We start from the raw sequence: 16,113 nt of genomic DNA, 5'->3' as shown, positions 1-16,113 counted from the left end.
GGATCCACAGTGGTATTCATTTTCCTTCACTGAACTTAATTTCTTAAGAATTTACTGCGTCAGCAACTTATAAATGTTCATCTAGGTTAATTTTGTCATGCTAATTTATTCCATACTGTTTTATTTCTAGTCTTGAAGCTGATGAGGTCAAATGAAATCTAAAAATTATATTAAGCCTGTTTATTTCAGATATTATCATGAGAAGAGATCAGTGGAGAACAGGAATTGTAAGTTACTGGTGTAAGGAAGTATGGAATTATTGCTACCTTACTGTTTTAACAGTATTAACAGTAACTCACCTTTACTGGCATTCACTGTATGCAGAGACTCATCGTAAGTGTTTTATAAGTCACCTCATTTTAACCTCCCATTCTACAGATGAGGAAACAGACAAGTTGTGTCACACTGATGGTGACAGTAAGTGGCCAGCAGCCCCAGGGCATACCTTGTGAACCAGCACCGCAGATTACTACGTAACACTTCCCTAGAGGGTAGTGCTGGTTCTCACTGTGGATACACTCTGTGCACCCTTGCACTGAACAGAGGACGTGCAGTTACTAAGCGAAGGTGCCCTTGGTTATAGGGTGGTATGAGCTTGGGTTGGGTTAGAACAAGCACCATTGTGCTTTGTTTTGTCCCCCACAGAGTGGGGGGGGGAGTGCATGCACACACATGTCCTACTTCAGGGGAATTTCATTTTGTTTCCTGTGGTGAAGCTTAACAACCCACATTGGGTCGTCTGTGCTTCTGAGAGATAGTTGTCACTGTCTCCCTCAGTTCCTAGGATGGGTTACTCAAACTCATCAACCCTTTGAATCTTGTTGATTCTCCTGTAGCAGTAAGGGAATACCAGTCGTCCCCAGAAGCTCAGGTCTCTACTGTCCTTTACCTCCGAAGTATTTGCTGTTAATCTTGATGTATGGACATAGGATGCAGATACTACTATATACATGCATAAAAACGGTCACACTGCTTTATTACCCCCTTTCTCTCCAAGTGTTCGTAATATACTTAGAAATCACTGAGTTTGTCATCATTTGCAAAGTCCCTGTTACTCCACTACATGAGTGGATCATATTCTTATTGATCAGTCTCCTACCATTAACTATGCTGTTTCTAGGTTTTGCAATTTGTGGGTTTTTTTTTTTTTTTCTTTTTGTGGTACTGGGGTTTGAACTCCGGGCCTCATCCTTACTAGGTAGGCGCTCTACCACCTGAGCCACTCTACCAGTCCTTTTTTGTAGGTATTTTTGAGATAGGTCTCCTGAACTATTTGCTGGGGTTGGCTTTGAACTGTGATCCTGATCTCTGCCTCCTAAGTTGCTCGGATTACAGGCGTGAACCACTGGCACCTAACTTGTTTTGTTTTTTTTTTAAATGGGGTCTGACTTTGTACCCAGGCTGGTCTTGAACTCCTAGTCTCAAGTGATCCTCCTACCTCAGCCTCCCAAGTAGCTATAGAACCATAGGCCTGCACCACTGCGGCTGACTTGTTTCTAGTTGTTTATTGTCAACATTGTTATGATAGATGGTACATATATCTCTGTGCCTTTGCCCAGTCTTCACAGTCAATTCCAAGAAATGGAATTACTGGGTGAAATAATGCATATTTTAAGACTTCTGTACCCCTATCAGGATGACAGCACGCCTTCATATGGGTTTGATCCCTGAGTGTTTGTTATACCTGTGTGCTCACTCTGCCCTTTGTTGGGTAAAAGATGTATCATTCTACAAAGGGTTGGAAGAGGTAGGCTTTTGCTCAAGTAGCTAGTGTTTCTGAAGAATTTTTGAAAAAATCTCAAAGTATATGTAATTCTATTTCTAAAATCCTAACTTTAAGCCAGGCATGGTGGCTCAAGCAGGAGGATTGTGAGTTGGAAGCCAGCCTGTGCTACATAGCAAGACCCTGTCTCAAAATTAGTCCCAACTTTGAAAACGTAGACCTTTTGCCAACTTTTAATAAAAACAAAAGTAATAGTCTGATACTTTCTGAATTAGTTGCCCTTCTGTGAGATGTGAACATCAGGAAGGCAGAACCTCAACTGCAAATTCACTTGGCAGTGGTTTCCCACCACTCACCTTGATGTGAACGCAAACCTATCACCTCCTTCTGTGGAGATTGTGTTTATAAAACACTGGGCTGATATTTCAAGTCACGCTGGACCCAAGTGTGACTTGAGGCTAGAGCTTTCCTGCAGGCAAGTCTGTGATCGTGGCTCAAACATCTTTAGGCATTTTGAAAAAATGTTTTGTTTTTTGACCCACTGCACACTGTGACCTGGGACTCTAAATCAAAATTGCTTTTTTTTTAAATCATTTTTACATGTACTTATATGTGTATACATTATTTGGGCCTCCTCCCCTGCAAATTGCTTTTCCTTTTACACATTTTGTTAAGTTAAAGTTCACATGTGTTGAGATATAAAATTTACCATTGTAAAGTATACAACTCAGTGTTTTAGCATTCGTAAGTTTGGGCAACCATCACCAATGTCTGATTCCAGAGCATTTCCATCACCCCCAAAATAATGCTCGTGTCATTAGCAGTCACTCCCCATCTCTGTTTGCTGTCGCTTGGGGCAACCACTGATCCACTTTGTGTCTCTGTGGATCAGCCTGTTCTGATGTTTCCTATAAGCACACTCATATAATTTGTGTCCTTTTGTGTCTGGCTTCTTTCATCTATCCTAATTTTCAGGGTTCATCTTGTGGCATGTAATAAAAACAATTTTAGAAAATGAAACTAATACCGAACCAATGAAGTATTTAATAGGGGTGGGTCTTTTTAAATTCAGGAAGTTGAAAAACGAGAGTCAAAGAATAGAGAGCAATAGGAGAAAAAGTCTGGCAGAAGCGGGAGGAACAGAAATACCAGCAATGCAAGGAATAAAACTACGGAAGTGAAGAACTAGAAGTGCAAAGCTTGAAGTGCAGCACAAACAAGTGTTAAGGAAATGAAAATGGGAATTGGCTTGATTGGTTTAGCAAGTACTGTTTCAGGAGTTGAAATATTACATTGTGCCCCATTGAAATGTGCAAGTGGTACATGTTAATAAAAAATATGGCTGGCATGGCAGGGCACTATAATCTCAACTACTTGGGAGTCTGAGGCAAGAAGATCTCGAGTTTGAGGCCAGCCTGGACAGCATGGTGAGACCCTGTCTTAGTAAATCAATAATAAATTAGAAAACATAAAGAAGGAGCAAAATAACTGAACTTTCTTGGCCAAAATTAGTTTTTTGGGTTGGGAGAGGAGGGTCTTTTTGTTTTTGTTGTTGTTTTTTTCAGACAGGGTCTAACTATGTAGTCCAGGCTGGTCTTGAATTCGTGATCTTACTGCTTCTGCCTCCCAAGTGCTGGAATTGTAGGCATGTACCACCATACCCAGCTGTGAAGTCAGTTTTATGAATCAGACTTTTAAAATGTACTCTTTACAAATTTGAAGCAAGTCATTCTAGAAACAGTTACCCTTTTTGGGTCATTGCATAGTCTCTTACTAAGTTGGCTGTGTAAGTCCAAACTTCCTAAATAAAGATCCTTTTTGACATCTGATAAAATATGTTGGGGGGAGGAATGTCTTAATTTTTGTTGTATAGTAGTATAGTTTATTTACTGTTTGGTTGGTCTTTTTTTTTTTTTTTACTTTGGGCCTCCCAAGTAGCTAGGATTATAGGTGTGAGCCACCATTGTCCAACTTGTTTGGTCTTTTACTAATCTCTGTTCATTTTTTTCTTCCCCCTAAGCATCAGCTGATGAGGCTGTTTTCTTAGCAGCGTTTTTTTTTTGTTGTTGTTGTTGTTGTTGTTTTTAAGGTAGGGTCTTGATATGTAGTCCAGGCTGACCTCGAACCCTTGAACTTGGGATCCTCCTACTTCATCTTCCTGAGTAGCTGGGATTGCAGGTGTACAACACTTGCTACCATAGACCCAAGAACTCCTGGAAAAATGTATTTAACCAAGTCTGCCTTCTTTCTGGATACTAACTTGACATCAGCTGGTAACATCACTTTGTGGGTGGCATTTATTTTATTTAAAATAAAACTCGTTCCATTTACTAGCAGCTGTGTTTCAACATCAGAATTCATCTGAGCAGAATGGGAGATGCAGCTGATTTGAGTTCAAGATGACTAATGAGAGCAGCATTGTGCACTTGGTTGTCGCTCTGCTGTCTGTGGAGGGGAGGCATGGACTGAGTAATTAAATCTTTGGTTTGGCTTTGGACTGCCTCGTCCTTTGTGGCCAGCCTTAGATTTTGTTTAGGTCATTCCTGAAGGTGAGATTGCTTTCACCTCACCTGTAGTGGTCCAGGAAAAGTAAACCTCACCGATGTGTCCGTGGGTTACCCATGAGCAGACTGTGGGAGCCAGTGCTGGGGTACTTTGGGCACACATGCCGTTGATTGCATGGAGTAGCAAAGAAAGTCTCCACCTGAATGAATGGCTGCTGATTAAGCCTTAGATCAGAATTAGCAGCTTGATGCTTTCATGGAGGGCAAAGGTGCTTTTATAGCCCTCTCTGCATTTTACTGCGGGGCATTCGCCATTGTGTTCTTCACGGCAGTGATTCACCCTCACTGAAAGTGGTTGCTTTTATCAAGTGTTAAGAATGGCAAACAGGGCTGGTGGCCTCAAGTTGTGGAGCTTCAGCTTAGGAAGCGTGAAGCCCTGAGTTCAAGCCCCAGTACCACCCCCCCCCAAGAACTGTTACTGCATTAAAAAGGAAAAAAATGTGTATATATTAAACATTTAGAAAAACCTCTGTCCACCTGCCCAGAGCTTAGCAGTGCCATTTTGGTAGTGACAGTCATTTTTAGCTCTTAGAGGACCCAGGACTTGAGGCTAAAGCATGGTCCCTAGGAGGTGATACCGTTTGCCACCACACAGCTGTGTCATGACCTCACTAGAACTATGCTTCTGGCAGGAGTGTCACTTCCTTCCTTTTCCAGGGATCTACAGAAAATTCAAGAATGAGTTTTTAACAAGCTGTCCAAGACATTCTGACAAAGGAGCTCTAAGTTTGAAGAAACATCCTCATGTGGAAAGGGGTTTGGGGGTGGTTGAGGGACAATTCTGGTCACACTGTCAGAAGGGAGAAGGACAGGAAGGGTGAAGACAGGAGATGGGAAGTAAGGGGAGTTCTTAAAAGGAAGTGCATCAGAGACACAGTGTCTGTTCTTGAAGCTTGCCTCAGGCTTGACGTTGGGGTTGTTACATAGGAGGTGGGAGGTGCACGGGATAAAGGTGCAGAGGTTGTGGGTGCCCTGAATAAAACTACAGGGCTATTGTGACACATGCAAAGGCCAGCCTGCACTTGGCCCACCCCCTTCTCTGTCACAGGCTCTGACTTACCACAGTGTCAGCCAGTCTACTCTGGAGCCCAGCAGTGGAAAGTTGTGTGTTTGCTCACCACCTGTTCTTCCCATACCCATGTCACTCTGCTAATTTTCTTGCCCTGCCCTGAATTACTGTGATGTTGAGTGTTTTGTTTAGAGGGTAGATTTGAAGCCTGGAAAAAATCAGACATTTCCCCAAGACAGTGAAAGAAGAGGCTCAGACAGTCAAATGTTCACTCAGGCAGTATGGGGCTGAGGGTGTTGCTCAGTGTAGAGGTTTTGCCTAACATGGGTGAGGCCCTACGTGTGATGCCTAGCACCATCAGAAAAGTCAAATCAGTATTTACTGGGAGCCCTAGTGCCAAGGGACTGTGTTGGCAGAGGAGAACAAGATTGGCGTTCATGTCACCCTCAGCGTCTGCTGTCTGGGAAGGCAAGTTCTTTATAGTTATTTGCACAACTAATTAACTAAAATTGTGATACAGCCCTCAAAAGAAATACATCATGTGCCGTAAGGTTTCTAACAGGTGGCTTGGCCTGGCTTGAGAGGACGGAATTTTAGGAGCAAAAGTTAAAAACGGCTAGTGAATAAAAAGGTGCAGCAGCCCTAGATACAGGTGGAGAAAGATTTGTGCACTACAGAGCCAAAGAGGGGCTTCGTGGGCAAGTGCGTGGCATCAGCGGTGAATGCTGCGGAAATGGGGAGAAGGGGAGGCTGAGATCCGTTTGCTGCATTTGGTGATTAAACCTGTGCTAGAAAAGTTTCAGGTGGTTAAGAATGAGAGTGTGGTGAAATCCTAAGCATGTAGTTGAGCTCATGCACACACTTCGCGGCCTCTTAACATGGGGACCTTGGCAATGTCCTCCTGTGTTTGCCTTGTCTCTTTGATTAGTTGGCAGCTCCACAAAGGCTCTGAGGCCACACCTAGCCCCAGCACTGAGCCACGGAGGCCAGTCGTCACCAACCAGAGATTTAAGACCTCTGATCTGGCACTGGCTCTTCCGCACAAACCCTTGTGCCCTTGCCATGCTGTCTGCTTCCTCTTCTGTAAGATGGTGATAATCCTAATTTCCCTGTCATGGGCTATTGAAAGGAACAAATAGGGTAATGTCCATAAATGGCTCTGTGAGCTGAAAAGCAGCACTCCACAGGAGATGGCGACAGCGCTCAGTAAGTGGGAAATGCTGGAGTGACCAGTGTTGTCTTTGTTGTTTCAGATTTGTCCCTTATATTGGAATTGTGACGATCCTCATGAATGATTATCCTAAATTTAAGGTGAGAGCTTGCGCTGTACGGTTCGCTCAGAGTGAAGGGTGCAGCCTAGCATGCGTGAGGCCCTGGATTCCACCCCCAGCACTGTATCCACTCCAACTCCTAAAAAAGAAGTGACATGATCATGGCTGAAGGCTAGGTGGTGGTAGAGCACGGGGTTCATCCCCCCAAAATTGATCTTTTGCTTAAGTTTGGAAACTGTTAAATAGAATATAGTTAAAGCACGAAAGAATTGCTGGATAGCTCAGTAAATTATGGTCGCAAGGGCCAGTTTATTAATTAACTCTGAGGACTTAGGAACTGTCAAAAGCTTCTCTGACTTGTGCTTGCTTCTGTGTTGTGTTTTCTAGTATGCGGTACTCTTTTTGCTGGGTTTATTCGTGCTGGTCCATCGTGAGTAAGAAGGCTACCTTGCTGTTCCTGGGAAGACGTGTACTTTTTGTTACTGAATGTTTGGAGTAGATTCTGGTCTGCGATGGTGGAATGGAGGACACACGTTGGCGCTTATTGGTAGCACTGGTTTGCATTAGTTTATGTTTCCACACCAGAATCCGTGTGGGCGGGAGCATGTGCACTGCGGAGTGCACTTAAGGGGACTTTGAGTCGCAGGGTTTCATACGTTGTCATTGTCACACTTTCACATTTTTGTACATCAGTGGATTTTTTATATTAAAAGGTTGAGCCAAAGCCCCCAGTGTTTGTATTTTGAAGCCAAGCTTCTCCTCTCAAGTGCCTACAAAGTCCTGTGAGTGACAGCGCCGCTCTTCCGCTCCTCCTTCTGATGGGAGTGGCGCATAGGAAGGTGGTTGGAAGTCTTGACTTTTCAAAATTTTAAATAAAAGACTTTGCACATTGAACCCCTCATCCCTGAATTGTGTTTGTTGGAAAAGCTCCTGAAATTTGCCTGCCTTGGCTGATTCGTAGTACCCCTCGTGGCGGGGGGAAGTGTGGAGGAGTGGTATATAGGCTCTGGAGGCAGTCCTCCAGCTAAGAAAGTTGCCCTAATACCGACAACTGTTTTTTGTGTTTGTTTTGTTTTTGTGAAGCAAAAGTAGCCATTGACGTTCATAGGAAGTCTCTTAGTCATAAAATTGATTGTTCACTGGGACGTGACTCAGATGTGTATGAGCCCACTAGTGTTGCTGAGAGGCTCAGAAAGTCTCACTTGGCTGTAAACACTCACGACACAACACGGTACACCTGAGACATCCTCAGCCTGTTTCCCTACCAGGGCGGTGCGTGTCAGCATCTAGAGGAGGCAGGGACCTGGTGCCCAAGGGCAAACTCTCCTGGTCCTTAAACTCTAATTTGCCTGAACCTATTCTTTTGCTTTTCTGTAAGGCAGACAGACTTAAGCAGAGTTTAAAGTAGTGACTACAAAGCCCGCTGTAGTATTTCTGTATTTCTGTGTGAGAAATAGGGAGTGAGGGTAAGCCAATAATGGCGTAAGTGCAGAGGGCTCTGCACTCTGCTTTTTCTCTTTAGCATGACACTCAAAGAAAGCAGGTGTTTGGCGGGGAGGCGGGTGGGGACGACTACACAATCAGGGCCTGTTTGCTCCACTGAGGTGGAAGCCGGTCGGTGCCGTGGCACTGACGGGAAGAACAGAGCCGTCCTCATCCATCGGCGGTCTCTACAGAGCATGAAACTTGCAGATCACTGCTGAAGAAAGGTTCTTGAGCCTGTCTGTGAGGCTTCCCTAGTATCTGTATTTTCTCACCATCCAGGAGAGTGCAGCCCCTGTGTGGTATGGCAGAATGCTGCTGTACTTCTTTTCTTTGCTCCTGGTCACCTCTGCAGGGTAGGGTTGGTTTCCCTGCTCAGTTAACAGTGCGCTGGCTTTTTTTTTTTTTTTTTTTTCCCAGTACTGGGGCTTTGAACCTGGGCCTTGTGCACTCTAGGCAGGCACTCTACATTTTGAGAAAAGCCCCCATCCCTGTTGTTTTTGACATAGGGTCTTGCTAACCACTCAGACTGGCCTTGACTCACAATCTTTCAACCTCTGCCTCCCACGGAGCTGGGATTACAGGCATGCCCCACCACACCCAGCCATGGCTGCACTTTTGTACCAGCCTTCCTATGGCTACTCTGGGGGAGACATAGTGTGTTCTGCCAGCCAAAATTGGGGTCTCAGGATCTCTGAGCCTATCTTGTAACCTGAATGTAAACGTCGTTGTCCTTGTGTCTTCAACTCCCTGGTTTCTCTTTCTCTGCACTGATCGGAAGGAAGACCATACTCTCCTCACGTGCATGTTTTCATTCCCACTTTTGGAAAACTATTTTTTCTCTCCTTTGCTAGATGCTCCTGTTGCAAGCAAAGGCTAAATTTCTCTGAAAAAGTAATCAAAGTATTTAAAACATTTCAATCACTTTATTAGCCAAAAATAAAAGAGATTATTTTGGTGGAGAAGTATTACGCCCTCAGCTTTCATATTACCTAGTGCAGCACTAAAACATAAGGCGCAGGGCCTTGTGCTTGCTAGGCAAACACTCAACCACTGAGCTACATCCCCAGCCCAGCCGCCCTGTCTTTAGAGGTGTTTGCAGCCTGACGCTGATGAAATTGTGGATGTGGCCTCAGTGTCCTCTAGTGGACGTCAGCTCCTCTGCTGCAGGGGCTCCATTTTAGAGACACTGTACTAACTTGGTAGCATAAGCCACGTGTATTACTTGTTCAGTGCATCGTAATGCAGGTCAGCATTGAGGTGAGCTGCTGTTCTGGAGCAGAGCATATGAGTCACTAAAGTTACTTGTACTTGGCTGTTGTTTAGTAAGTACATTCCCTTGGTCTTACCACATTCGAATCTGAAGACTTCAGCTCTGTGTGGTTCCGTTTAGGCAGCAGTGTACCTTTCCAGACTTTTTAAATGTTAATCCTTTGTGTTTGCCCTTGGGCTCTTACTGTGTCCTCTCTATTGGGAGCAGTATCAGTGCTTGGCTCTTTATTTAGGGAATCAGTCTTCTCAGAGAGTCTGTGCTCTTGAGAGGTTGTGTGTGTTTCTTAAAATTTGCATAGTGTTTTACCGTGATGTGTTGGGAATGCTACTTCAGCATTTGAGGGCACCCTCCAATGACAGTGTCAGGCTTCTGAGATGATCCAGCTGATTCTAGCTGGTTAGATGGATGGTCTGTCTTCCTCAAGATGCTCTCAGTCTGGGGCTGGCATAGTGGCTCAAGCTTTAGAGCTCTTGCTAGTAAGCATGAGGCCCTGCGTTCAGACCCCAGTACCACCAAAAAAAAAAAAAAAGAATTAAACTTTGATTCAGGGAGTCCAAATGGAAGAATTTGTACTCAGGACTTAATAGTAGGCAAGTAAGTAAAACAGCATCAGATACTTTGATCAAAGCCCTCAGCCTCACAACTTAGTTAAGCCCAAAAAGACAGAGTGCTGTATGGAATTCTTTTCTTACACCCGGTCAAGAGTTGAGGTGGATGTGCTAGCATTTTGGTTCATCAAACAACTTAGATATAAGAGGCACACTGCCAGGGCTGGCCTTGTGTCGACTCCATGGTCTGTGCTACCAGCAGGTGACCTCTTCCTCCTGTAATGGACTTCAGACTTTAAGTCTGAACACAGCTACTAATGTTGAGTATTAGAATGTGCAAGGTGGTCTGCTAAGTACTTGAGAATTCATAGCAAATGAAGTTCAATCCCCAGTACCACAAAAAATACCAAAACCCTCTTTTAACTTTCTCTTACTTAATAAACCTCAGGATGGGGGCGTGCTCAAGTGGTAGGGCGACTGCTTAGCACATATGAGGCTGAGTTCCAAACCCAAGAACTGCCAAAAATATATTAAAACATAAACCTCTAAATAGCCTCTGCAACAGAGAAAGCAGGAGAGGTTGAAGAGTTTGCCCGTGCACAGCAGAGGCCTGCTGTTACCACATCCTAACCCTGTCTCTCTACCTTTGTAAAACCTCAACTGCAAAGTCCATAGGAATTCACACACTGTAGGTTTTTCCTCTTAGGACTTGCTCAGATTAAAAAAAAAGAAAATAGATTCCCCACCAGATTGCCCAAGCATTTAGAAAATTTTTACATTGTTTACTTCAGTTACAGAAATGTCCCCTGACATACATGAACTTTACACACAAGTAGTTATGAATGCTACCCGGGGCTTCTTTTTTTTTTTTTTTTTTAATTTAATTCTAGCAGTACTGGGGGTTGAACTCAAGGCTTTGTGCCTGCTGCTAGGCAGGCTCTCTGCCACTTGAGCCACTCTGCAGGCCCTCACTTTGATTTTTATAGCTTCCCTGAGCACTTGCACTGGTTTGCCGAGCAGCAGCTTCCTAGCTTTCTGAGCTGTGAACCCTGACTTTGTTAGAGGAAGCTTGGCTCAAGTTTAAGCCAACCTGTCAGAGCAGAAGCCAAGGTCATAGGGTTCCCTGCAGGAAAGAAATGAAACTCAAAATGCAGTGTCTTTCCACACCCCTGGAGAAATTAAAACCCAACTTGGTGTTGAAACAGGATGGAAACCCAGGAGTGGAGTGGGTATGGTTTAGGGAGACCCGGATCTGCTGTCACAGCTTTGGGGCCTGAGGCAGTGCCCTAACAGACCTGAAGCCTGACTGCTGTAAAATGGGCAAGTGACTCAGGTGGAGCCTGTCTGCACCAACCACATGAGGGGTGAGAAACTTAACAAGGAGGTTCCTTCAAGCACTCACTGAATACCAATTCCCAATGATTTCCACGTCCATGGACTCGGAGGAGAAAGGACGGAGTGTGATGGGTGCAGAGGAGAGGGAGGAGGTCGAAAAGGGAATTGGTTATTCTGGGAAGTGATAGGAGCTATAGCTGCACACCCCGGCTGAGCTGTGACATGAGAGCAGAGAGGTGTAAATGCTACTGCTAGGGATGAGAAGCAACAGACTGGGGGGGAGCCAGGTCCAGAAGTGGACCGCGCTGTCCTGTGTCATGCTCCCAAAGCTCTACCTGGCAGCGCTTGCCTTCTTGAATGGAGCTCCATAGGCTACGAGACCTCATTCAGCTGGAACTGCACAGAGCAAGGACAGCAGGCACGGGGGAGTAGGCTCCAGTCACAACACTGTCCTGCCTTCCAGGGAGGGTCCAGGGCTTTTTTTTTTTTTGCCTGAGAAGACAAGCTTCTGGGAGCCGGGAATTTCTCTTCCGTCCTGTGCCCCTTGTAGTGCTCAGAGTGTTGGTGTGCAGTAACCCTTAAGCAAAGATAAATGGGTTGTCCAGGAACGCAGTGAGTCCCGCTTATCAAGTGATGCCACCGATCCAAAAGTTCTTTCCAAGTCAGGACGGCTCCTTAGGAGGACGCAGTGCTGGGTGTGAGGGGGCAGGTCCTGTAAGTTGCTGCTACCTGCCACAAAGTCATGTTGCTGAAAATACGTAAAATTGCACGTGTAAGGCGAGGTGGCCGTTTCCATTCTATACTTGAGACCAGTGAGATTCAGCGAGGTCAAACAGCCCTGGGCTTGTCCTGTGCGCCTTCCCAGCTCTGGCCTGCTGCCCTGCGCTGAGCCAGGTCCCCTGCTCCGGTGGCTCCTTGTCTCACCCCTGGGAATAGCGGTGTGTGCCGTCTGAGAGAGGGCAGTGCCTGGCGCTGGGCACAGTAAAGCGCAGTGATGCTCAGAGGGCTGAAGTCGCTACTTGGAAAGCTTTGTGGGAACGGCTTTGCGGTACCCTAGTCCTACAGGGTGGGTTTCGGGTGGAGACCCCTGGGGAGGGGTGGGGGCCTCGGCGGCTGTGGACCGGAATTGGTAGGAGGGTCCGGAGGGCGGGGCGGGGCGCGGCGCCCAGCTCCTCCCATGGCCCCGCCCCCTACAAACCCCGCCCCTGCGCGGGTTTAAAAGGAGGAAGGCGGGTGGCGAGCCCAGCCGTGCGGCACAGCCATGACCCGGCGGGCGGGGGGCGCACGGTTGCTCGGTGGCCTCCTGCTCTTCCTGCTGCTCGCTGCTGGCGTCGCCCCTCTCAGCTGGGATCTCCCCGAACCCCGCAGCCGAACCAGCAAGATTCGAGTGCACCCGCGGGGCAACCTTTGGGCCACCGGTAAGTTGGGGGACCCCAGTAAGCGCCCCTCAACCCTGCTCCTCAGTCCTCTGGCCGCTCCTAGTGACCCAACACGTGGACACTCATCTAACTCAATAGATGGGGAGCTGGAGACCCCAACAGTCAGTGACTGGACTCAACAGGTCTAGGCAGAGCTGGGGCTGCATCCTAGATGTGACCGCCAGGTACCCCTCCCTTAGGCAAGACGGCAAATCTAGCCTCTGCTGTCTTCTTTCTGCAAACCCCTTGCCTGTCCTTTCCTGACCCTCATCAAGCAGACAGCGCCACTGGCAGAGCGCCTACCTACTCCCCGGCTGCGCCCCCCCTTCTCCCAGCTGTGTGTCCCCCACCTATTCAGAAGAAGCTGAGGCAGCAAGCTTTGCCTCCACCAGGACGTGTTTGTGGCTCCTTGGTGAGGCGGAAGGTCCCCAGTCTTCCTTTCATGAGAACTGACAGGTGGGAGAGGTGGCGAACTTTCCCACTGGGAAGGGTCCTTGCTTCCTGACTTCCATCTGCCTTGGCACCTCCTTTCCAGGTCACTTTATGGGCAAGAAGAGTCTGGAGCCCCTCAGCCTATCCCCTTTGGGGACAGCGCCCCACACCTCCCTGAGGGACCAGAGACTGCAGCTGAGTCATGATCTGCTCAAGATTCTCCTGCTAAAGAAAGCTCTAGGCATGAGCCTCAGCGACCCAGCACCCAACCCCCAGGTGAGCCAGACCCCCCCACCCCAATGCTAGGAGATTCTGAGCCAGGGCTGCCCTGGAGCCAGTATGAAACAATTACCACCCAGTTGGGTCTAGGGTGTGACTACCCAGCCAGGGCATAATGGATATGGATCCCAGAAAACCAGGGTTCCAGGCTGGTCCTGTGTTCCAGGGCTCAAAGAAAGAAAGCTGACCTTCCCATCAGACCCTATAGACCAAGAAGTAGGGAAACACGTTCCCCTCACCGCCATCAAGTCTAAGTCACAAACTGGGATTTTCTTGCCCCTTTCAGGAGAACCTTTCTCACTTAGTCCACACAGCTTTGTCCCACCCTCAGAGATCGGACTGAGTGCTCTTTCCATTCTCTCATCTGCCTCGTAACCAATGACAGGATTCAACTTCAGCACTCCTCAGCTCCGGAGGATCATTCTTTCATGGGCTTTCCTGTGACTTGTGGAATTATTTAGCAACGTCCCTAGTTTCTCAACCAGACGCACCTTCTGTCTCCTCACCAAGCTGTGATAACCAAAATTGCCTCCAAGCCAGGTGTGGTGGTACACATCTGTAGCCCAGTTACTTGGGAGTCTAAGGTAGGAGAATGGCGGAAGCCCAGGAGTTCAAGGCCAGCCTGGGCAACATAGTGAGACCCTGTCTCTAAGAACAAAATGCCTTTAGATATCACCAAATGTCAAGATGGAAGGGCAGGTGGACCCAGATCACTCCTGGTTGTAAACCCCTGACCTATGGAGTTCAAGGCCTGCTTTAGCTGGAGCCAAGCCAGCCTTATGTGTCTAGCTTGGTTGGGCAGCTCTTCCATTCCCTGCTATCCTTGTTGCACTCCACCCTCTCCTCTGCCCACTGGTGAGCAGAAAGCAGTGTGATGTGGAATGTGGCACAGTGGATCAGGGTCCTGACCAGTTACCTGGGTTACCTTAGCCTCATCTTCTTCATCCATAAAATGGCAAAAACAGGCCCATCTCCCATTAAGTGAGACCATTTATTATTAGTAGTATTTACTTATTTATTTATTTTGGCAGTGCTGGGAATGGAACTCAGTGTCTTGCATCTCTATCACTTAAGCCATGGCCCAAATCTTTTTTTTTTCTTTTTTCTGGCAGTACTGGGGGTTGAACCCAGGGCCTCACAATTGCTAGGCAAGCACTCTACCACTTGAGCTATGCCTCTAGCCTCCTTTTGTCTTTTTAAAACAGGGTCTTCTGTTTTTGCCCAGCTGATCCTCCTACCTCTACTTCCTGAGAGGCTGGGATTACAGGCATTGTTCCATCATCCCTGGCTTGTTTTTGAGATAACTTTACCCAGGCTGGCTTTGAACCTCCATCCACCTATCTCTGCCTCCCGAATAGCTGGGATTATAGGTGTTCATCACTGTCCCTATCTAAAAGAGACCATTTATGTCACATGCTCAGTGGCACTGGGTACAGGGAAAGCCCTCAGTAAAGGGAGCTCTTACCATTCTGTGAGCTCTACCACCTGTTACTGACTCACTTTCATATCACTGTGCTTAGTATACAGTGTGTACATGTTGAGGGGCATTCCCTAGAGAAGATTCAACTCCAGTCCCAGTCAACATCTCTGACTTCCTGATGCACAGAACTCCTACCCCCTTAGGACCTCAAATGCACGGGCTGGGAGTTGGACTGGTTGAGTGTAAAGGGAGGGCAGTATCACCTCTGAGGCCATTGATTGTGAAACAGACCAACTAGAGAATCTCAGATGAAGCAGCACCTTCCCGTGGGAAGAGGGGATGGCTGCAGAGTGAGGACTGGGTCCGAGCTTGGGGCAGGGGAGTGACACACTTATCTAGTGCCTGGCCTTACCTGTACTTGACTTCTGTGATGTCCTTTTATTGTCAAGACTACCCTGGGGAATCAGGGCTGTATTCTGAGAAAACTACTGCTCCAACACCTCCCGGGCATTTCAGGGACAAAGGTGATCAGCTAGGGGCCTGCCCCTGCCCACCCTGTGGACACCCATCCTTAGGAGTGGTGGCATGCCCCTATCACATGCCCCTCCCCAGTCAATTCTATTGTATTGTCCTTCAGGGCAGGAGGCTGCTTGTGCAGATACTGCAGAAGTGATGTCAGTAACGGGACAAACACGACAACGCGCTTAGGTGGTGCTCACCAGAGAAGTTGCTGAATGGAACCCTAGTAGTGGCCCCATCTGAATGGAACTCCTGAGCTCCATTGCTGTGATTTCTTTCCGGTTGGGTCTCGGGAATACTGCGGATGCAGAAACAAATAATGTTCCTACTTCTTCGCAGTGTGAATAAAACCCTGCTCTTTACATAGTGTCTGGGCCTCTCCTTCCAGCCGCGTCCAGGGGAGGGAGAGGGCGCTGGAGGGCCGGGAGGATGTTCGCCTAGGCACCAGCCTGGGCCTCTTACTCCTCTGCCTGCTGCGTGCCAGGCGCGGCTCCTGCTGTCCGCTGCCACCCGCTCTCTCAGGCCAGTGCCTGTCTCCTGGCGGGAGAGCCGGGCACGCGGGCATGGACACCGCGCATGCAGACCCTGGACGCCAGTAGGGTTGCCAGTTAGCAAGTGGAAATAAAGGCCGCCCGGTTAGATTCGAAGTCCAGACAAGCAACATTGCTTTCGTAGGAGCGGTCCTAAAACTTGCATGGATACATTCATACAAAGTTTTGTTCATCGCTTGTCTGAAATTCCAAGCTAGCCGGCTGGTTCCGTAGTGCAGCTGGCTTTGGGGCACCGACACCCTTCTCCGGGCTGCAAACCCCTGGTCCTAAAACAGGAGGGTATTTGGTC

At 47.5% G+C, this 16,113-nt stretch overlaps 2 protein-coding genes across 4 annotated transcripts in view; both read left to right on the top strand.

The window, feature by feature from the left end:
- Sec11a (SEC11 homolog A, signal peptidase complex subunit) overlaps positions 1-7,461 on the top strand; it is a 34,476-nt gene extending 27,015 nt beyond the window's left edge. For 2 of the 3 annotated variants that reach the window (XM_020179982.2, XM_020179981.2), the window contains 2 exons: positions 6,550-6,607; positions 6,955-7,461. In XM_020179982.2, coding sequence (XP_020035571.1) covers positions 6,550-6,607; positions 6,955-7,005 — 109 coding nt within the window. In that variant the 3' untranslated portion in view covers positions 7,006-7,461. The other variant, XM_074061938.1, reaches the window with a different exon arrangement.
- A 139-nt stretch (positions 7,462-7,600) lies between these two features.
- Positions 7,601-15,635, top strand: Nmb (neuromedin B). The gene is made up of 3 exons (XM_020179983.2): positions 7,601-12,623; positions 13,159-13,331; positions 15,392-15,635. The coding sequence occupies exons 1-3, from the start codon at positions 12,467-12,469 to the stop codon at positions 15,425-15,427; spliced, it is 366 nt and encodes a 121-aa protein (XP_020035572.1). The 5' UTR covers positions 7,601-12,466; the 3' UTR covers positions 15,428-15,635.
- Positions 15,636-16,113: the final 478 nt, after the last annotated feature.

Source organism: Castor canadensis, chromosome 19 (genome assembly GCF_047511655.1).
Source record: "Castor canadensis chromosome 19, mCasCan1.hap1v2, whole genome shotgun sequence".
Classification (NCBI taxonomy): domain Eukaryota; kingdom Metazoa; phylum Chordata; class Mammalia; order Rodentia; family Castoridae; genus Castor; species Castor canadensis.
The sequence above is the reverse complement of the archived record's forward strand: the minus strand, read 5'-3'. Positions and strand labels throughout refer to the sequence as shown.

Excerpts from the sequence above, each read along its gene's own strand:
- Nmb (XM_020179983.2), top strand. The coding sequence starts at position 12,467 with ATGACCCGGCGGGCGGGGGGCGCACGGTTGCTCGGTGGCCTCCTGCTC. Across the intron at positions 12,624-13,158 it reads GGGCAACCTTTGGGCCACCG|GTCACTTTATGGGCAAGAAG; the intron begins GTAAGTTGGGGG and ends CCTCCTTTCCAG. Across the intron at positions 13,332-15,391 it reads ACCCAGCACCCAACCCCCAG|GGCAGGAGGCTGCTTGTGCA; the intron begins GTGAGCCAGACC and ends ATTGTCCTTCAG.